Source organism: Myodes glareolus, chromosome 25 (genome assembly GCF_982192425.1).
Source record: "Myodes glareolus chromosome 25, mMyoGla1.1, whole genome shotgun sequence".
Taxonomy (NCBI): domain Eukaryota; kingdom Metazoa; phylum Chordata; class Mammalia; order Rodentia; family Cricetidae; genus Myodes; species Myodes glareolus.
Window position 1 is genome coordinate 46,113,083 of NC_142050.1, and position 21,597 is coordinate 46,134,679.

Genomic DNA, 21,597 nt, shown 5'->3' on the forward strand with positions numbered 1-21,597 from the left:
TGACTCCCTAGTGGCTCGTTTCACCACCGCTCTGTCTCCCACCTCAATAGTCCACAAGCCTTGGAACCCAGTCTTTACACACATACACACGCATACACGCACACATGCACACACGCGCACACACGCATGCACATATGCACAATACACATATAGGAACAACATAGTTTGCAATGCTAATAGATGAAAAGAAAAAATCATGTAATTATTTCAATCGCCATTAAAAGAGATTTAAAAATATCTCACACCTCTGATAAAAAGTGTTTACTTAGTGAAATAGGAATGAATGAAGTCTGCATGCACTGATTTAAAAATTAATCACTAATAACCAATATCAGCCTCAGTGATATTAGGTATTCTAATATCTGGACACAGACACCTCTTGGTCACAGTGCTTGATTCTATAGGGAAATGCCAAGACCACAACTGCATAGCAAATGTTTCTGTCTCTTTAAGCCGTCTTCATCCGGCCTTTCTCTGAGTTTCCTGATGTCTGGGACCCAGGCCGCCCTGTGACTTCCTCTCTGCTCCGCCCTCAGCACCGAGAGACCTCTTTACTCATGGCCGAAGGGAAGACAGGAGTTCTCTGGGGCTTCTCTGGGCCACTTTAAAGTCTGTCACCAAGAAAGGTGAGCCTGAGCCTGTGAGCGGGGTAGAGAGGGGGCTGGGCTGTGAGAGCAAGGTGTCTGCTGCCTACACACCGGCATTTTACAAAGCACTATGCAGGAGCATACCGTGCAAGCGCATGCGCACATGCGGCTCAGGCAAGAGTGGGCATCCAGATACCTGAGGGGTGGCCTGGGTTTCAACTTGAGCAAGTTCAGAGGAAGTCTTAGGAGTACACAAATTCTTGGTGGGCAGATCTTGTCTCTTCCCAAACTTCGTTCATACGGTAAGAGAAACGTATTCTAGATCCCATTTCAGAAGCAAAGCGCGGTTTAGAAGATACCATTCCTCAACCGCACATTCAACAAATGCAGAAGATGCTTCTATGTCTCTATAAACCATGCCTTCAAGGCCAATCTTGATGTGCCAAGTCTGCGCCCCTCTGAAGTCTTTTATTCTCACACCTGTGTGCGTGTGCGTGGAGGGGGGATCTAACACACCTCAGAGGGATGGAACTTGGCCATCAAGCCCTGTCCCCACCTGTCATTTAAACCTTTGCTTCCTGATTGGTTTGTCCTGCTCCAACTATAGGGACCCCACAGTTTTTTCATGTCTACAGTGAAGAGTTGGAGAAATAATCTCATTTTCAAATGCTGGGTGTGGATTAACCTCATGAAGAATGATCCACCGAGGATGGGTCCAAGAGATGCGATGTCTAGGGGAACACCTAAATATTTCCGAGAAACATCAAGGCAAGAAACTAGATAACTCCTGAGCTCTCTTAAGCATGTAGAATTGTTCTTGCTTTATATTCCCAGATAATAAAAGCCATTTGTCACCCAAGATTTCATTTAGTGTTTGTTTTTCTCTTTTTAAAAAAAAGCATTGAAAATACTATTGGCTTCCACTCTGAGCTCCAGGGAGCCCTGGGGGCCCGCGCTGGCCTCCCCTGAGTCCATGCACATGCTTCCTCATTTCCCCCCAGGACAAGGTCTTCAAGCTCCTGCAGAAGTCTTGTTCGCTGCTCTCAGTCTTGTGGCTGCTTCTTCATTTCTGCATCATTTGTGGGAATTTGCTGATTTCTGCACCCAGAACAGTGACACAGAACCACACAGTGAGTTCTACTCAAGGCTTTGGGGAGAGGGAAGAGGTTAACCCAACCTATTCCCAAAGCTCCTCTTTGGGACACAGGGTGTTGAGTTAACATCTTCCTTTTGTGTGTGTGTGTGGTGGCCACAGGAGGGAGTGTGGGAGGAAACCCATCACCCATAGTGGAGACAATGAGAGAGATTCTGAAATGGCCGAGAAATGCAGATAAGCACTCAGACAAAGGTGGCGGGAGCAGAGCTCTCACCAGAGAAAAGCCAGAGAGGGCTGGAGAGACTGAATCTCAGTCACAGACTGAGGCCTGTTCACTGGAAATGAGGCTGGAGCAGCAGACTGGGGGGACACTGTGCTTTGTGCTTAGGGACTCCTGGGACCAGGCACACATGACCAGAATGTGCTTGGTTGTATGAAATAACTGTCCAGGCAGAACATCTTTGGTGGAAGGGAAGTTGCTTAAAGAGAAGGGCTCAGAAACTCCTAAGACAACTTCGTGGAGCTGGTTCTCTCCGTCGTCTTTACTGGGCTCGGGAGAGCAAGCTCGGGTTGTCAAGCTAGCACTGCGACCATCTTTCTGGTCCCCCCGGAAACTGTTCTTCAAAAATCCAAATGCTATCGATAATGAACAGCAGATTTTCCTGTGGTGACAGAAGGCCCCCACCATGTCTCTGCTCACCTGGCCCCTAAAGCCCCGCTTTCCCATAGCAGTGTCCCCTGCTCTTTAGACTCAGCCTGACATTGTGGCTGGTTTTGACCGTTTGCAGGAATGAGCGCATGAATGAGGAAATTGTGACCGAGAGTCCTGAGAAGCATGGGAGGAAGGAAGATGGCAAGAGACGAGGAAAGCACCTATGGTAACAGCCCTTCTCTCAATGCATCCGGGCTGGGGTGGGCGCTAAGGGTAGGAAGTGGGTGGAGCTTCCTCAGATCTGGAAGCCCCTGGGATGAAACAGCAGGACCATTTGACTGTGTCTCTGTCCCTGCCCTGCTGAGAGAAGCTCACAGCTTTGACCCCCTGTCACTGGTTCCCACCAGCACGAAGGAGGATCCTAAACCTACTCTGGTCTCCACAAAAATGACACAGAGGCTGGGAAACCCAGTACTTGAGTGAGCCTCGCTCCCCAGCTCTCCAGTGTTAGAATAGAAGACTAACTGCGTATTTAGTATTTTGGAGGGCTGTGAAGATGACTCTGGGCAAAGGCACAAGCAGCCAAGCCTGATGAGTTGACTTCAACCCCTGAGCCCACGTGATGCAAGGAGGGATCTGACCCCTGAAACGCGACCTTTCGCCTCCATAGGACACAGTGATATGGCACCCCCATAGATAAGATGCAACAAAATATTATCTAAAATGGGGGCTTTCTCTTTAAGGAGCCAGCTTAAGACAAGAGAGAAGAAAGAGGGAAGCAGGTGAACTTTCTAACAGGGAAAGGCCCACATTGTCTCCACTTCCTTAGGAGAGGTGTACCCTAGGCTGAGCACTTCCTGCCTTTTCCCAAGCACTTGGTGGGCTGCGATCCAACCTGTGCCTGGGACTGAGGGGCTCCCCTGTGCTCGACGACCAGCATCTGTGGGGGGAACATTAGGGTCAAATCAGCATCAGGTCGGCCTGTGTGTGCAGGACCAGAGATTCCGGTAGACCCAGGAGTTATAATGGACTCTTTCTGAAAGGCAGCGGGAGCAGCTACAGGTGCAGAGAGTACAAAGGCAGAGAGGGAAGATGGGGAGGAGCCTGAGCTCTGAGAGCCCAGAGCAGATGGGAGCACCAGCTTCCAAAGGGAGCAGGCACCGCGGTTTGTCCCCCTTTGGGCTGAAGGTTAGAACACAGGCGAGTCCCAGGGAAAAGCCGTGTCTCCCATTCACTGTTGCTCTATCTGGTCCTCAGGCTTGGAGGAGGATTCACATGTCCCAAGGGGGCCCCCACTCAGGCTCCTCCTGGTAGGTAGGACCGGGACCGGCAAGAGTGCCACTGGTAACACCATCCTGGGCCGGACGTGCTTCGTATCCAAGCTGGGGGCTGTGCCTGTTACCAGATCCTGCTCCTGGGCCAACAGGAAATGGGCCGGCTGGTATGTAGAGGTGGTGGACACCCCCGATGTCTTCAGCTCTGAGGTCAAACAGACCGACCCTGCGTGCTTGGAGACAGCCCAGTGCTTCCTACAGACGTCGCCCGGGCCGCACGCGCTGCTCCTGGTCACCCAGCTGGGTCGCTTCACCACTCAGGACAGCCAGGTGCTGGCCGGGGTGAAGCGGGTGTTTGGGGAGAAGGTGATGGCGCGGACTGTGGTGGTGTTCACTCGCAAGGAGGACCTGGCAGGAGAGTCTCTGCAGGATTACGTGTGCTGCACAGACAATCGCGCGCTGCGGGAGCTGGTGGCTGAGTGCGGGGGCCGCGTGTTCGCCCTAAACAACCGAACCACTGGCTCCGAGCGCGAGGCACAGGCTGAGGAGCTGCTGGGCCTGGTTGCTGGCCTGGTGAGGGAGCACAGGGGAGCGTACTACTCCAATGAAGTGTATGATCTGGTGAGGACCCTGTGGGGCTCTAACCCCCAGGACCAGCTCACCAAGGTGGCAGAATTGGTGGCAAGACGTATGCAAAGGCCCCTGCACACCAGGCTGCTAACTGGGCTGTGGGACTGGCAGAAATCTCACAGGAAGAGCTGGAGACAGGGCGTGGCTCTTTTCCTGGGTGTGGCCTTCCTGATCTACCTGCTGATCTACAGAAAGGCGCCTCAGGCCATTGGGGGACCAGTATCGGGGTACTAGGAAGAAAATCTTTTTAAAAAGGAATATTTAGATCTCTGCTCAGAGCTCGCAGTACTGCGGGAAACACGGTATCAGCTTTGCAAAGGCTTCGAAGGTGTTGAGTCTCAACTTTAACTATATAATTCAGAGTTTTTAAAAAAATAAAATTGTTTAACTAAAGTTTTCCTTTAGACCTTTTCATCATCCCTGTGGTTCATTCTTCCCTTAAAACGGCAAAAACTCCTGGTAGCTTGTAAATGGGGACAAAATCACAGCACAAAGAGAACAAGCATTTTCTTTTCTTTTAAAAACGTATTCTTTGGTAATTTCATATAATAAATTTGGGTCATATTCTCTCACTTTCCCCAAGTCCTCCCAAGTCCCCACCACTTCCCTCCTCTCAGAACTTCATGGGTTTTGTTGTTGTTGTTGTTGTTGTTTGTTTTTTATGTCTTAACAGCAACACGAAGCTGGATTTGTTGGCCAATACTCCTGAACATGAGGCCTGCCCTGGGGTGTGGCTGATATACCCAGTGTCATTTCATTGAAGAGAATCAATTTTCCTTCCCCCAGGAGTTATAAATTGTGACTAGTTTCTTGGTTGGGGGGGGATTTATGTCTGGCTTGCACTTGCTCAGGTGTCGGGCGTGCCGCCACAGCCTCTGTGATTACGTGTGCAGTTGCCCTGTTGTGTCTAGAAAGCTGTTTTCTTGAAGTCACCCCGCACCTGAGGCTCTTAGGGTCCCCTTATCCTCCCTCCCACAGAGATCTCTAACGTGATAGCTGGCCAGGGGTTTCTTTCCTGGGCTCAAACCAAAGCCCAGCGTCTGGAAACTATCTTCCCTAATGAACAGTCACAAGGACAGAAGAGTCACTGCCCACTTTCTAGACAACACAGGCAAGTGACTTCCTTGGGCTTAATCTGTTTCTCTATGAAAATAGATATTGAGTTTGTAAACTATCAAGTATATTTTCATTTTTTTCTTTAAACAAAGAAATTATTTCAAGATGGGCTTGATGGCACATGCCTGCCACTCAGGAGGCAGAGGCAGGAGGATCAAGTGTTCCTAGCTCAGGGCCCTGGGTTCAATTCCTAGTTTGGGGGGTGGGGAGAGTATTAATATGTGAACTCTTGGCAGTAAGGTTTCTGGCTTTGTCTGAAGAGTTACAACCTGCCAGGAGGGATCAAGGTCTGATGATTTCTCCCCACCTCCCACCCTGCCCTAACAAACCAAACTGAACTCACCCCAGCGCTGTCTGCTAGGTTGAAACCGTGTGAAAATATAAAAGCTGAGGGGTGAATAAAAATCAAAATGGAAAAAACTCTCTCTAAGAGGAACATAACCATCCCTCAGAAATCTTTCTCTTTTCCTTCTTTTCTTCCTTCCTTCCTTCTTTCTTTCTCTTTTCCTCTTTCTCTTTCTTTCTTTAAAAAAAAAACCAACATAAGTCCTTAGACCCCTTTGTCCTTCCTATCCCCCTTTGCTTTGAGATGTTTAGCTTTTTAAATCCCCTTTGCCTCTCCAGGTGAAGAGCAGAAGGAGCTGGTGGAATGCAAACATCAGGGAAGGTCAGACCCTGCTCCTCAGGGACACCGGCTCTAACTTAGGTTGAAGCCCTCTCCTCCCATCACAGACCTTTCTCTTGCCCTCAGGATGCAGGGAGCTCATTTCCCTCTGGATAAAGGCACAGCTGGTCACTACTGATTAGGAGAAAGGACAGTGACACTAATAAAGGTGCTACCACATCCTCTGGGGGAAGAGCTATGGCTTCTTATTAGACTGTCTCACTCGGTGGCCTAGGCTGTCTTCTAACTCAAGGCAATCCTCCTGCTTCAGCTCCCTGACAAACAATGATAAGAAAAAGCCACCGTGCTCAGCTTGAGTCATGTCTCCTCTTGAAAATGGATGTAGAGGACTGTATCTATCTGGTTTTAAACTCTTCCCATCACCCCCCCCCCCCCACCTCACTGTAGTCTCTTAGTGTGTCACCCTGTTAGCTCCCTTGAAATCCTAGTATCCATAATCTAAATCCAAGCACACTCTCCTGCCAACAGAAAGCATCATGGGGGAATTCTGAGCTCAGAACCACCTGCATAAGCCAGAGTTGGGTTTTATGCTCAAGGTTCAATACTTAACAGGTGCAGTCAAGTAAAGAAATGCTCCTCACAGCAGAGAAGAGGCAGTCAGCACCCAGTCTCATGTCTGAGTTCAGCTGCCCTTTGAGGGGGCTGTCCAGGCTCTCTGGGACCAGCAGTGCTTTTCTGCCCGCGTTTAGGGGACCGTTCTAAAGACAAAGTGGTCACATGGGGGAGTGCAGATGCTCACCTTGGGTGCTGGGGGGTGGGAATCTGGGGCCCAGCACTTTCCAGTCATAAGAGGGCTTTCTGGAACCTGGGGGACGGGGCTGTCCTCCACCGCCCAGCATCTGACTCCCAATGCTTTGTGTGCTCAGACCTTCCTGAAGAGGAAATGAGTCGGGCAGGGCGGCCTGTCAGCTTTCCACAGGAAGCGGCCATTTACCACCGCAGCTCTGCTGTGTTCTGGCAGATTTCAGATCAGCGTTCAAGGCCGTTCCCCCCGACTTTAGGGGACAGCCTGCGGGGCCGTGGCGTGTGCTGCGTCACAGTGGTTTTTTCTTCTTTTCCTGACTCTGGAGAAAGGCCTTTCTGTGAGAGCATCATCCAGCAGGCGCAGGTCCTCTGCCTGCCTGAAAGTGACTCACGCTGGTGACTGGAGGCTGAGCCCTGCTGGCCCGGGTAAGGAGGAGCCCACCAAGGCTCTGACAGCCACTTGGGGGCTGGGAGGATCAACGGGGACCTGTTCTGCTCCTCTTTAGCGGGCCCCAGGCGAGCTCTGGTACTTTGGGTGCCCTGGACAGTGAAGTGAGCATCAGCGACAGCATACGGTGGGGCAGAGCCCTGAAATTTCCGTGTCATCATCCCCAGGCCCCTGGGGATGCTGGGACTTTCCGCCCATTGCCTGCGCCTTTCTGAAACCCTCGGTTTAACAAAGCTGAACCGATGTTCTTTCCTCTTAGGCAGATGGGAAACTAAAGTCCCAGCGCCCGCAGATTTTCCAAAGACCCCCAGCAGGTGGCGAACTCTTCTCCATTTTTACCGCAGACTCCTCAAAGCCTGCTCAGGTCAGACAGGCTTCACCTCTAGGGGGTCAGCATGGGGCATTAAGGCTCTACAGACCAGGGTGGAATCTCCGTGTTCCCTCCATTATGATCCGGTCCTCCCCTAGAAGAAGACCAGTCAGTGAATTCTGTCTCCTGACCTTGTTCTGAAACCACCCTATTCAGCACAGTCTGCGTAGCCCATACCTTCCCTATAACACAGCCCAAGACACTGTGGCAGGCCAACAGCCGTGAGTTCAAGACTCGTGTGAGCGCTCCCCTGGTTAGCTGAATCTTACGGAAGAGGGTGGGTTTTCCTGGACTCTTGGTCACTAACCTGCTCTGTGACTCCAGGACCTGGATATAAAGGCCCAGGGGAGAGGCCGATGGGTGGTGCAGATATCAGTGAAGATGTCTTTATTTTTAGTTGTGTCAGAGAGTGCAGCACACACTGGTGCGAGGAGACACTTGTCGAGGTAGGAGGACAACTTTCTGAAGCAACTTCTACCCTTCTACCTGGTGCAAACAGCTTCTTTCCTGTTTCTGCTACGCCCTGGGCTTTGGGATTGCGGTCGCAGGCAAGCATCTCCAGCTTTCCACTAGCGTTCTGGGCCTCAGAGTCAAGTCCTCAACCTTGTGCAGCCGTTGCTCTGCCCCCCCCCCCCCCCCGTGTCATACCTGCCAGCCTGGTTCTTACGCATCAGGAAGCCAGAGAGACCGTCTCTCATGAAGTGGCTCCCCGAGCTGTGTTCTCACTGCTGGGTAAAATAAAGCATCGTGGTGAATCTGCTCGGCTGGTTTCAGACAAGGATGTTTACTTCGTGTGTTTGCTTCTGCCTTCTCCCTGAGTGACACCTGCCCCCTGGTCATCCCCCTGTCGCTCACACGCCGCCTGCCAATCTCCCGTGGCCTCTGCACCCACGCTGCGGAAAATTAGCAGAATTTTCTTTTTGGAGCAGAGATCTGTGTCCGTTCTCCATCGCCCCACGCTTGTGTGCGCTGCCGGCTGACAGCCACAGCATCCCTTCGTGCCCCTCACACGCCCCCTCCCCTCCCCTCCCTTTTCCTAGGCTGTTGTCAGTCTCTTCTCCTGTGTGACCATTTCAGTGTCTCCTTCTCATGTGCCCTGTCTCATCTCTGGGCATCTGGGCATTTGCTTATATCTGTCAACGAATTTGTCCTTTTGTGGGACATATGTCTCCCATAGTCAATCTGATTTTCTGGAAACCAATTCAGAACCTTCCCTTCTAATGTTGCTGAGTTCGGTTGTGACCGCCATATTGCACACATGCAAGTGATGCTGAGAACGAAGCCAGGTTCTAACTGAAATCCTTCAAACAGAACAGACACCCCAGGCGGTCTTATCTTTGAGCGATTCTTGGGGAGGAGGCAAGTGGTATTTTTGTTTTGTGAAAACATGAACTTAGATATAGAAGTCTGCTTATTTCTCTGTGTTGGCATTGGAGAGACTTCCAGGAATCAGTACTACCTTGTGTCCAAAGCACGGGACAGCAGCATCATACACAAGGTTCCAGGACAGCAGGCTTATTGATTTACTGGGGATTATGTCCCCCCAACTACCCAGTGGGTGAGAAGTCCAAGAGACAACACAGACAAAAAAAGTTATTTGGGGAGAGTTAGCTATAAGGCAAATATGTGACTCTGGGCAGCTCATGTAACTTTAGTAGAAATTCTGGTGGCCTGTCACTAACAGCACAGGGAACACAAGAAAAAGATGTGCATGCAAAAAGCCTGGATACGATGAGTGTCTGCAGGGGAAGTCACGGCGGGGAAGCTCAGTTTCATCGCCACTGGCACTGTGTCCTTCACAGTCAAGTCTCGGACAATGAGTAGAAACGGTGCTCTATGACTCGAAGAATTTTCCTAAGAACAGGGTATAGCTTACAGTGGTAAGAACGGTATGAGCTAAGAGAAATATGTTCTTCTCTGGGTGCAAGGGAAGGAGGGGGAGAAGAGTGGGGTAGGGAGAAGGGGGGATGAAGAGGTGGACAGGCAGAGCAGAACAGAAGAAAAGAAGGGGGTAGAGGAGGAGAGGGAGATGCCTTAAGATATTCTGCTAATGGGGAAAGAATGGATGGGTTTTTATGAAGAGGCCCAAGAAAAGCCTTTTTCTTTGCAAAATAGAATTGTGAAAGACAAAATAGCAGAAGCACTATCAGTAGCACATAAGCCTTGCCATGTCCCAAATTCAGTGGACGACCAGTCCTAAGTCCTAAGAGCCATAGAGATGCAGTGACCATCATGGAGTCTTATGGAGATTTGGGGTTCTCCTGGGAGACTGGGTAAGCAAGAACTGACTCGATCCACTCAAGAGTTAAACCTGGCCATATCCAGCCATCAGAAAATCTGTACCCCAGATAAACTAGTGATTCAACAGAAGTGCCAAGGGGTGCTTATGGGGATTATCTTACAGTATTCTTTGTATGGAAAGAAATTATTTCAAAACAGTTTTGATGTCTGTTAATAGAATATGAATAAGATGTTGCAAAAAGGGCATTCATGTCAAAGTTTAACATGCAAAAAACAGGACTGAGAATTGTCTAAGGATGTAAATATATATGCAAATACTCAAATACTTTAAAACATCTTAATACTGATTGCTGTGAAGGCCAGAATGAGAGAATGAGACAGGAGGTTAGGAGAAGAAAAACCCAAAATTCATGAAGTACATCTGTGATTTTTGATTTTTATACGTGGTGCAACTGCAGAACAATAAACCATTTATACCCATTCATTGCAAATGGTAGCTGTTTGCTTTTAGTCTATGTTTTTAAAAATTTATTTTTATTATTTATCTATTTTTATTATATATTTTTTCATGTGCATTTCTCCAAGTACAAATATGTTTTAAAACTACAAACTTTTAAAAACCAGGTGACTAATCTGATCTGAGAGTTCACGCAAGGATGGCTGGTGTCTCAGGCTAGCCCTTCCTGCTGCATGCTTCTCTTTCCATCACGATGAAACCAGAGACACAACATTACACCACGCACACCGAAACCAGAGAGTATGTATGCCATGGTCACCCAATCTCTGGCTGAATGTACTAAAGTACAAAAACCACGATTATTTGGCAGAGCAGGACCTCAAAACTAAGCAGGAAAGATGCGTAATTAAATCCCCAGTGAGAATTTTACCCTGTCTTGTATATTGACTCTTTTCATCATGGTACCACAGTCTCTTTCCACCGTCTCCAGGTGTGGGCAGACAGCCAGTCCTCCTGCTCTCCTTCCTCCCAGGTCAGTTCTTGGAGTGGTTGCCATCTTCCCAGGGAAAGCATGCTGCATTTGCCTCTTTGCCTCTGGAATATTTTCCCATGCTGGAAATGCCTGATACTTCAAACCAATGTTATTCGCAGCAATCATCTTCTCTGTCCTGGCAGGTTCATCTACTTTGGTCCAGGTTTTGTTTTGTTTTGTCCTTTTTTGTCTAGTTCTTGCTCATACAGGAATGCTCCACACATTCACACTTCCAGCCTGGCGGAGATCATCCGCTCTTCTGCAGGAACGTCTGCTTTCCCACGAGTGAGGAGAAGCAATAGCACATTGTGCTGCAATGCCCCTGCCTCACCACAGCCAGTTACTTACAGATGTTTGCAGTCAACATAGGTGCGAGAGTTAGCCAGGGAAATGGCCATGCGAGGACAGTTACCCTGAGCTACCTGAGTCAAAACACCTCGCCAGTTCCCACGTGGACGTGACTTTAATTCTTTCCTGTTTTGGTTCCAGAAGAAAATGGAAGGCCTCCAGAAGAGCACATATGGAGCCATAGTTGAAGGTAAGAAAGCACCAAGGTCCTAAAGGGACTGAGACCCCTAACAGGTTCAGACACTCAAGATCAAGAAGGAGAAGACAACTGCCGCTTGTTCCCCGTGTCTCCAGATCTCTGTGTCCAAGCCACTGCTGTGTTCATGCACACATATGTACACATACATACACACAGGCATGCACACTTACATACACACAGGTATACGCATACACATGCGCAGAGACACACATGCACACAGACTCACATGCTTGCAAACACACACATGCACACACACACTCCACTGTGACGCTCTCCTCCACACGATGTGGTGAAACGTGATTAGAAAGTTCAGGGTTAGAAGGGTCTACAACTAAACAGCGACAGAGTTTCTCTTTCTTCCCTCTCCTCTCAGCAGAGAGAAAGAGAGAGAGGGAGAGAGAGAGAGAGAGAGAGAGAGAGAGAGAGAGAGAGAGAGAGAGAGAAAGTTGCCCTAAAGTGATTATGTCTTACAGAACACCCCATAACTCTAAGGGAAATTAAAACCAGCACAGAGTAAAGGGAATAAGCTCAATTTTGTTTTCTGTGATACTGAGAATTGAGCCCTGAGCCTTACAATGCCGGATGGGCACGCTACCATGGAGCCACTCTCAGCTTTCCCCCATGACAAATTTTTAGGAGTGTCAGGGCACTTAAAATTCATTTGGACTCACAGGACAGCCCTGGGTCCTCATCCCTTCAAGGCTGGAGATCTGAGCTCTTGACTTCATGGTGTCCCTCCACCACGCCTTTTGTTATAGGCCCTGGGCCACGCCCAGCAAATAGATTGCCTTTCTAGCATGTCTGCTTCTGATTCTAACCATCTTCTCCTCCACCCTTCTGCAGCCACCCACTTTGTATTATTTCCGATGTTAACTGTCATCATCCTTCACCTAAAATCCAAGTACCCACTCTGCTTCCTGTGCTAATCCAGCTGTCTCTGAGTGTGGGCCACTGCAGCTCTGCTTCCTGGGCTAATCCAGCTGTCTCTGAGTGTGGGCCACTGCAGCTCTTCCACCTGGAATAACCTCGGGGTGAGGGGGGGTCGGATATACTGAGCACATTCACACAGTATGCCTGGAGCATTGTGGGTAAAAGAGGTGGCTGTCATCCATGACTTCATCTCTGCCTCCTCCTTAGCTAACTCATACTTATTTCACAACCAGTTTTCTGGGGAGCTGCCCTGAGCATCCTCCAGGGGAGAGCACAGGGACCTTTTCTTCAGAAATGACACATTTGTTGTGGTCCAGATGGAACAGAGCCTCTCCTTCCTGTGGCAGTCCCACCCCCTGCCCATGTGTCTTAGAAAGGGACTTCACGAAAGCCAAGGACCACCTAAACTTACAGGCAAACAGTTGGGAACATTTGAATGGCACCTATTTTTCTGGGAATGAGGAAAATTGATTTCAGGAGATATCCACAAGGACCGAGGACGTCGAAGCCAGAAGACTGTCTGAGTGAGGCACAAACCTACTTTCGTCCACAGGGAGCGGGAAAGCCTACTGTGGAGCAGAATCGGGCTGTCTGAGGATTCTCCTGGTGGGTAAATCTGGCTGCGGGAAAAGCGCCACAGGGAACAGCATCCTCGGTCGAAAAGCATTTGAGTCTAGGCTCGGAGCCCAGTCAGTGACCAGGACCAGCCGGGCAGAGATGGGCACATGGAAGGGAAGAAGATTGCTAGTGGTAGACACGCCCCCCATCTTTGGGTCAAAGGCCCAGAACCAAGACATGGACAAGGACATTGGAGATTGTTACCTGCTGTGTGTCCCAGGACCCCACGTGCTGCTGCTGGTGGCCCAGCTGGGACGCTTCACAGCTCAGGACACCCTAGCCGTGAGGAGGGTGAAGGAGATCTTCGGGGCAGGAGTCATAAGGCACATGATCGTCCTCTTCACCCACAAGGAAGACCTGGCAGATGAGACTTTGGATGAGTTTGTGACCCACACCGACAACCACAGCCTGCGCAGCCTGGTCCACGAGTGTGGGAGGAGGTACTGTGCCTTTAATAACAGGGCCTCAGGGGAAGAGCAGCAGGGACAGCTGGCAGAGCTCATGGCCCTGGTGAGGGGGCTGGAGCAGGAGCGTGAGGGCTCTTTCCATAGCAATGACCTCTTCCTTCATGCCCATGTGCTCCTTAGCGATGGCTGCAGGGAGTCCCAGGAAGCCTACAGGTGCTACCTGGCCAAGGTGAGGCAGGAGGTGGAGAGGCAGAAGCGGGAGCTGGAGGAGCGGGAGGGCAGCTGGGTGGCTAGGATGCTTTGCAGAGTCAGGACATGCTCGTGCTCCCAAGTAGCAGCAGCTGCCCTTCTTATTGGGTGTGGTTTGATTTTTATTGTCATTTTAATTAACTTGTATGTTAACCAGTGGAACTGAGCCTTTTCAGGTGATTTCTGCTGTCAGCGCCCTCTCCCAAGGTTCGCATTTCTGTCTGCACTGGGGTACCTCAGTTTCACTCTCATTTGACTCCCTTGAATCAAGTATGAAAGAAAAAAAAACACGTATTTCTTAAGTTGTGAGGGTGAATCAAGTAGTTACATCATAAAGGTCCGGGTGTTGGTATTCAGGCATCTGCACTGGCCGGCCCTTAGGGTCCTGACAGGATGCTCCTCAACTGCGCCCACTAAGAACACCCCATGCACATTCGCCACGTTCCCTCATAAAAGTCAAGCCTCGTCCACCTCCTGTCTCCTTCTTTTCCACCACTCTTGTCCCTAGGGACCAGGCTCTGGCCCTCTCTCTGCCCCCTTTTCTGACCCTTCTCTCTCCTCTTCCAATAAACCTCCATTGTGAGCCCTGTTGTATGGCTTTATTCCTTCCTGCTGATTTTTAAACTATAATATTGGTGTCGGACCCTCGGCAGGCTCTTCTACGATTCCTCTGAGGCATGCCGAGACCCTGGATCCCGGTCCACATATGACAGCCTCACTTGTCCAAATAACAGATTGCTGAGCCCCGCTAACCAAAATGGGCATGATTGGTGAACCTCCCCTTGTCTGGCCATTCCCCACGAGTGAGGATTCGTCTCTCCGCCGTGGTTTCTTACCCCTGGAACAAGCCCTGATATCAGACAACCCACGTGTCTCTTGGGGCTCAGCACGCCATGGCCCCTGGACCTTTGGGTGATGACTCACTGACCAGCTTCTGCCTTCTCAATCAATCCTCTCGGAACTCCTGGGACGCTAAGAATTGCAGACCCTTGGCTCTTCCCTGCCTCACTCATGGGAACTACACCATTGTCTACACCTCCAAGCGCTCAGGCTTTTAAGAGCTTCTAAATTCATCTGTATTTGCTGTTAAATCTGGCCCAAATGCCCCTTAGAAATCAATCCAAATGACGGCTTCTCAGCACCCTATATCCCGATATTTTAAGGGACCTTCGCTACATTCTCTGAGTGATTCAATAGATGGAAGGGGTACCCTGTTTTCAAACTCTCTCTTATCTCCACTTCAAGCCCTCTCTGCATTCTTTTTCCCGGTTCTTCTGCTCAGATGCATTCCCCCTTTCCATTGAGTAAACAGACAACAAACTGGAGTTTTATACGTCTAACTCTGCTTCTTTCATTTAAGAATTCCCAAGTTAGTTTCTGCAGCAACAGTCCGCCTCTGCCGCCAAAGCAGTTCTATGCTGCTAGGTACCTTTCAGCCATCAGCTATGCGACATGTGCATCCTTTAAAAGTGCCCGCCAGGCAGAGCGCATTCCCGTTGCCTCTTGTCGCTTACACCTGTCTTTGTCTCCAATTTCCTCCCGTACCCCTTTTTCTCTCTCGTGCTTCTCTTCCTCCTGTCTGCCTGCCTCTCTCAAGTCCCCGACTCCGATGCAGCCTTTTACGCTTTCACTGTCCGCCTCCCAGTAAACTTCTTGCACTAATCCTGTTGCATGCGGCGAGTTTGCTTAGGGCCATACCAGGCAGGGTCCTCCAGAGGTAGCCACTTCATGCTAGGAGCCTACCCGCCTGCTCCACCTGCACAGATCCACTCTCTTCCACCTGCAACAAATCTGCTTTCTGATCTGATTTCTCATTCACTGACAGCTTTGTCTTCTATTCAGTACCAACAATTGGGTCTCTGGCAGGGCTCCCTGCCTCTGACCCCCCCCCCCCCGGACGTGAGGTTTCATTTCTTGAGCACAGTGTGATTGTGTCTCTCACGGCTCATAGCCCTTGGCCCCTGTTCTTGTGACACGATGTATTGGACAACTTGTGCCCACTCAATCTGATCCTCCCTGGATTCCTGGATCTGTCTCATTCTTAGGAACTGTGTCATACACCTCCTCACTTTTGGAGACTCACCAACTAGTGAACCGGCCAGTCAGGGAACTGAGAAAGAATCCCCCCCCCCTTTTTTTTTCTTTGCTACAAGACCTGCTTGTGTCTGTCTGCTCACCCTCTCTAAATGTCCTGTGGGTCAGATGAGGAAGCCTGTTTTCTCCTGCTCAGACACACCAGTTCTCCCTTTCTTTTTCTTTGCCCAACTCCTATTTAATATAAGGTGTTAAATGCTTGGGACACGTATTTAACCCGTTATTTGTAAATGTAAGCTGGGTTTAATTCTGCATGTATGTGTATATAACTTGGATTCAATTCTATGTATATGTGCACGAAACTATTGTTTAAAAAAATATGTTTTAAACAGCAGCCATGTGGCTCGCCTTCACCTTGACTGGTGACATTATCATGTTGTAAGCAGCTACATGGCTGGGAGCCATTTTTTTTTTACTAAGATTAAAGAATACACTTATTAATCCTAATGAACCCTCTGTTCATTTTATCTCCTTTTAGACTAAGAAAGCAACACGCCTCAAACATTTGGGGTTGGTAAGGACTTTGTATGATGATAGAAATGTAAACTTATATATGATTCAACTCTGGTTTAGAATATACTCTATATTGTGATAAAATTTAAGGTTATAAAGGTCTATTCAGGAGGTAAACTATTTGAGAAGAGGAAGGATATGAACAAGAGTGGAGAGGGATAAGAGATGGTGTTGGGGACTGAAAATGAACAAAATGTATTATATACATGCATGAACATATCATAATAAACCAAGTATTATGTATAACTTATATATGCTAACAGGAACAGCAAAAATACAACTTTAAAAGAAGTTAAAAAAATTAAGGTCTATTCAGATTAACAAAATCTGACTTAGAGATTTACACCTAAGTACTTACATCTTTGCCAAGTGTTCAACACCAAGCTTCTAGAGAACTTAAATAAGTGATGACATATGTTTGATAAATAAGGTATTTGATAAACAAGATATATATTCTATAATGGAGTTTCTGGTCCCCCCAAGAGGGTCCTTTTTCCAGAGTTGGGCATTTGGGCAGAGGGCCCATGGCTTGCCAAGGGCAATGCTGGCCTCTGTGCTCCTTCAGTTCCTGCTCACAGGCCCCCTTCTCCTGTTTCCATGTGGCCCTGATGATCTTTCCCGTCCCTTTTCCTTGTCTTCTCAGGAGACAGCCTTACCAGTGTGGTACAGATTTGTTCTGTTTCACTTTTTACTATTGACGGCCCTCAGTCATCAACCACCTGTGTCCTGGTCTCGGCTGGGAAGAGGGTGTGAGGTGAGGCTGCGGTGATGGGAAGGACCAGGTGCGTTAGGTTTGTTTATGTGCAGCCAGGAAAGCTTAAGTGCTGACGAGGAGAACGCGATCTGAGATGTAGAAAAGAACGAAGCATGTTCCTGATTTCTCTCTCATGCTCTGTTACTGTTCACAGTCTTGACATTAATTGATGGAATTCTGGTAAGCCATTAGTCTAGCTCTGGCGGAGCACTAAACATTATACTCTACCACTATAGTGTCACAGCCACAAGCTCAGGGTTTTAAATTCTCTTTGGTTGCTTTCTAATGTATCTAAAACATATCTCTGTGTAAATTTAAAGTTCTCGTGAGCTCCAGCAAGTTGCCTCGAACCCACTTCAAAAAGCATTTTGCCAGGTCCATGTGGTGCCTGACTGTTATACAGAGACTGGACACTGAAGTGAAGCAGACGGATACCCCAGGACATGGGCAGCACCCCAGATATCCCAGGTTCCCCAGATGACCGACACCCCCCAGGTCAGCAGGAAGCAGTCACGAGAACACGGCATCCTCATCCCTGCCTTACTTGCTACCCCTTTCTAACTCCACCTTTTTATAATAAACAAGAGAGAGTGCTACATCCACGGCTGTCTCACCAGTGTAGCAGAAATGCTGACTAGGCAGGCAAATATTGTCAGAGGAATGGGATCCGCACTCCATGGAGATGAGTCCCAGGCTGTCCCTTGGTAATCAGTTGTGGTGTAATGCCACCTGAGTCGCCATTTGTATTGACTCGACCTGGCTGTCCTTGGAAGCCATATGTGTGTCCTTTTCTTTGTCTTTGTGTTCTTTGTGATCCTTGCATATTGCTAACAGATCAGACTATTCCAGGCAGTTGCGGATACAAACAAGACTGCTGAGGACATTTTTGAGCTCTGCTCCACTATTAATTAAAGCCTTAAAAGAAGTAGCCAGTTCTGGGAATTGGCAGGGTCATCATTAGGATAATTCCTTGATGATGTGGAATAAAAGGAGTTAATCTTACTAGAAAAAAAACCTTAGAAACCTTCTGTAGGAAAACAGCTGCAGCAACACTAGATGTTTGCCTGAGAATTACGTGCAGGAGGCCTATGCAGCCTTCATTATGACCAGAATAAACCTAGGCTAATTACAGCATCTGACCCTGAGTGTCGGGGAGGGAAGAAAGTTGAGATTTATGGTATGAGACCAGTTTCAGACAAGTTTGAGATCATGTCTTTAAAATTTCCTAGCAGAAAGTTTTCCCAGGAAGATAGTGGCCTTCTCCTCTCACACCCCAAGATATTCTGAGCACAAGGTCACTTAGCCCAGCCGGCCTCCTGGTACAGACTGGGCAAAAGTCCTTGTGCCCAAGTCAAAGCATTTTCAAAGATTCTTTTTGTAAACTGTTTTATGCTTTTTTTTATGATCTGATGATGTATGCCTTTGCCAAGTTCTTTGTAAAAATATAAAAACCTCGCACTGAAAAAGTAAAGCGCAACAGCATGTCTCAAATACATTGAGAGTGGTCTGTTTGTCACTTTCCTTGCCGTATCCTGATTTCTCCTGTGCCTTCGCCCTGATTCCCCCATGGTCTGAGTGGCTCCCTGAGCCGGTCCGTAGCAAGGGAGGAATGTTAGTATTCAGGCATCTGGACTGGCCTGCCCTTGGGGTCATGACAGGATGCATCCTCAGCTACAGCTGCTAAGAGCACCCCCATGCACATTGGCTAAGTTTCCTTATAAAAGGCAGGCCTTATCCACCTCCTGTCACTTCCTCTTCTGCCACTCTTGCCCCCAGAAACAGATCTCTGTCCCCTTTTCTGCCCCCTTCTTTATCCCCTTTTCTGCCCTTCTCTCTCCTCTTCCAATAAACCTCTCATGTGAGCCCTGTTGTATGGTGTGACTCTCTCTCCCGCCGTTTTCAAAACTATGACACTGGGGACTTGCACAAAGGAGGGTGTTTGGACTGTGTAGCAATGGGTGCGTCTCACCTAGTGCCCCACTCCCTACAGATGGGATGTTAACACACAAAGCTGAGGACAGAATCTTATTTTAGTCGTAAGTCCACCCTGATCTCATTATAGCTGTAAAAGTCAGGTCTCTGTCCTCTTTCCAGCCCCAAGAAAGGGTAAGGACAGTGTTCACGAAGCAGGGGGCTCTAAGGCACACAAGAGAGTGGAATTAAGAGGCCTGGGCATGAGTGGGGAACGGAGTGAAGAGGCTACAGGATCAGGGTGGGTCTCACCCCAGGGAATGCAGGGTCATCAGTCAAGAAACACAGAAACCAGAAAGTCTAAATTCAGCAATACAAAGAGCCAGTGGGTGGGTATCTTGGGCTTGGAAGACTGGAGAGAACGGTATAGCTGCTCAACACCACATGCAGGCAAAAGCCATGCTAAAGAGGCTGTGTGTTCATAGAACTTGATGAGCACTGAATTTTGAATTAAATGTAATTTCCATGTGTGAAACTAGAACATTATTCTCCTGAATTCTTCAGCCATTAGAAAAAGGTGAAAATGAGCTGGAGAACTACTCAGGGTTTAAGACCACATATTGCTCTGCTGGAGAAGTGGAGTTTGAATCCCAGCACCCACACCAGGCAGCTCACAACAGCCTGTGATTCTAGCTCTGGGTGATCCAGTGCCCTCTTCTGGCCTCCACAGGCACTGCAGTCATATGTGCACACACAAACTTAAAAATGTGAAAATCAGGTTGGGAGTACAGATGCAGGGTGGGTGGGCAAAGTGCTTGCCAAGCAAGTGTCCACATAAAATCCAAGCTCAGTGGTACACGTCTGTAATTCCAGAACTGGGGGGAAAAGGGAGACAGGTAGATCCGGGGCTCTCTGGCCAGTCAGTCTCATGGAAATGGCAGTTCCATGGTCAGTGAGAAAAATGCCTTGGAATAAAGCTCTCCAATAAAATGAAAACTGTAAAACAGAGAAAGAAACTGAAAAAAACAGAAGGTGAAAGGATGGATCATATCCATAAGCTGAGAGAATGAATGGCGTGAAAATGTCAATACTGCCAAAACCAACTCACAGGTTCAATACAGTCTTCATCAAAAGTTCAGTGGTCTTCAAAGAAATAGAAAAAAAATAGCATTCTTATGGAAGGAAAGAGATTCTGGTGAGTTAAAGAATAATTCTGAGCAAAAGAACAGTGCTGGGGGTTTCAATAACCTGATTTGAAATTATCCTACAGAAGCATAGTAACAACAATAATTAAAAAAAAAACCCTACAAACCCCAAACATGGTATTACCATAAAACCAGATACACAGATCAATGGAATTTAAAGAGGACCCAGACACAAATCTGATTTATTTTTCTCCTTTATTCTTTGAGAGGTCCACCACTCAACTCCCAAATAATTACACAGAGACTTATTCTTTCTTATGAATGCCCAGCCTTAACTTGTCTTATTTCTAACCAGATTTTCTTTCTTCTTTTTAAATTTTTTGTAATATATTTTTATTTTATGTTCATTGGTGTTTTGCCTGCATGTATGTCTGTGTGAGGGTGTCAGATCTTGCAGTTACAGACAGCTGTGACCTACCTTATAGGTGCTGAGAATTGAACCTGGGTCCTCTGGAAGAGCAGTTAGTGCTCTTTACTTCTGAGCCATCTCTCCAGCCCTACCCAGCTTTTCTTAAATTATTCCATCTACTTTTTGTCTCTGGGTTTTTATCTTTCTCTAGTCTACATAACTTTCTTTACTTCTTAGTCCGTGGCTTGCTGTGGTGTGGGAGAATTGTCTGTATTCTGACAATCATGTTTTAAATAAACACTGATTGGCCAGGCAGGAAATATAGGTGGGTCAACCAGACAGGAAGTAGAGGTGGGGCGATGAGAACAGAAGGCTAGGAAGGAGGAAGCCTACTCCTCACATTCCTGCCCAGACCACCAAGAAGCAAGATGTAATCTGCCCAGCTGAGAAAGGTACTGAGCCATGTGGCTAGCATAGATAAGAACAATGGGTTAATATAAGCTACAAGAGCTAATAAGTAGCCTGAGTTAATGGGCCAATCAGTTTATAATCTTATGGAGCCCTCTGTGTGATTTTCTTTGGGGCTTGCTGTGGGGTACAAGCAGGCCCCTTCATGTTACATTGCTGTGTAGCTGGATGGCTGGCCCTGGGTATCTTCTCTCCTCCTTTTTTCTTTCTCTGATCTCTTCTCTTTTTCTCCTTCTATTTAATCTCTCTGCCTGGCAGTTCAATCTGTCTCTCTCCTACCTAGCTATTGGCCATTCAGCTCCTTATTAAATGAATCAGATGTTTTAGAAAGGTGAACTAACACAGCATCCCAGGTTTAAACAAATGCAACATAAAAGAACATATTTTTGCATCATTAAACAAATGTTTCGTAGCATAAACAAATGTAACACATCATCAACTAATATTCCACAACACAAACCCACACATGTGACTTTGTGACTTTTGACAAAGAAGCAAAAAAAAAAAATCAGAGAAAAGATAGCAAGGGATGCTGGGAAAGCTGGGTGTCCTTGTGTAGAAAAATGAAGCTGTACCCCTGCCTCTCTGTAAAAATCAGCTCAAACTGTATCATCTTGATGTAAGAGCTGAAACTGTTGGAAGAAAAAGCAAAGGAACTAGTTCAAGATTCAAGTAAGGGGTTTCCACAAGGGCTCTAGTCACTCTGAAAATGGTGCCAAT

The 21,597-nt window shown here is 47.9% G+C and overlaps 2 protein-coding genes across 8 annotated transcripts; both read left to right on the forward strand.

Annotated features, from left to right (window-relative positions):
- The first annotated feature begins 469 nt into the window (after window positions 1-469).
- On the forward strand, window positions 470-4,632 carry LOC146894413 (GTPase IMAP family member 1-like). Of its 2 annotated transcripts, none has more exons than XM_087901826.1 (4): window positions 470-626; window positions 1,589-1,717; window positions 2,472-2,561; window positions 3,593-4,632. In XM_087901826.1, exons 3-4 carry the CDS (start codon window positions 2,519-2,521, stop codon window positions 4,471-4,473), a joined length of 924 nt encoding a protein of 307 aa, XP_087757952.1. In that variant the 5' UTR covers window positions 470-626; window positions 1,589-1,717; window positions 2,472-2,518; the 3' UTR covers window positions 4,474-4,632. The 2 variants fall into 2 exon arrangements, with proteins under 2 accessions (XP_087757952.1, XP_087757953.1); XM_087901827.1 differs by lacking the exon at window positions 470-626 and adding an exon at window positions 696-889.
- A 2,200-nt stretch (window positions 4,633-6,832) lies between these two features.
- On the forward strand, window positions 6,833-18,439 carry LOC148117916 (GTPase IMAP family member 5-like). 6 transcript variants are annotated; one of them, XM_087901821.1, is made up of 4 exons: window positions 6,833-7,210; window positions 7,492-7,596; window positions 11,322-11,370; window positions 12,863-18,439. In XM_087901821.1, the coding sequence occupies exons 3-4, from the start codon at window positions 11,328-11,330 to the stop codon at window positions 13,747-13,749; spliced, it is 930 nt and encodes a 309-aa protein (XP_087757947.1). In that variant the 5' UTR covers window positions 6,833-7,210; window positions 7,492-7,596; window positions 11,322-11,327; the 3' UTR covers window positions 13,750-18,439. The 6 variants fall into 6 exon arrangements, with proteins under 6 accessions (XP_087757947.1, XP_087757948.1, XP_087757949.1 ...); XM_087901822.1 differs by having other exon boundaries at window positions 7,496-7,596; XM_087901823.1 differs by lacking the exon at window positions 7,492-7,596 and adding an exon at window positions 8,000-8,048.
- The last annotated feature ends 3,158 nt before the right edge of the window (window positions 18,440-21,597 follow it).

Excerpts from the sequence above, each read along its gene's own strand:
- LOC146894413 (XM_087901826.1), top strand. The coding sequence starts at position 2,519 with ATGGGAGGAAGGAAGATGGCAAGAGACGAGGAAAGCACCTATG. Across the intron at positions 2,562-3,592 it reads AGACGAGGAAAGCACCTATG|GCTTGGAGGAGGATTCACAT; the intron begins GTAACAGCCCTT and ends TCTGGTCCTCAG.
- LOC148117916 (XM_087901821.1), top strand. The coding sequence starts at position 11,328 with ATGGAAGGCCTCCAGAAGAGCACATATGGAGCCATAGTTGAAG. Across the intron at positions 11,371-12,862 it reads ATATGGAGCCATAGTTGAAG|GGAGCGGGAAAGCCTACTGT; the intron begins GTAAGAAAGCAC and ends TTTCGTCCACAG.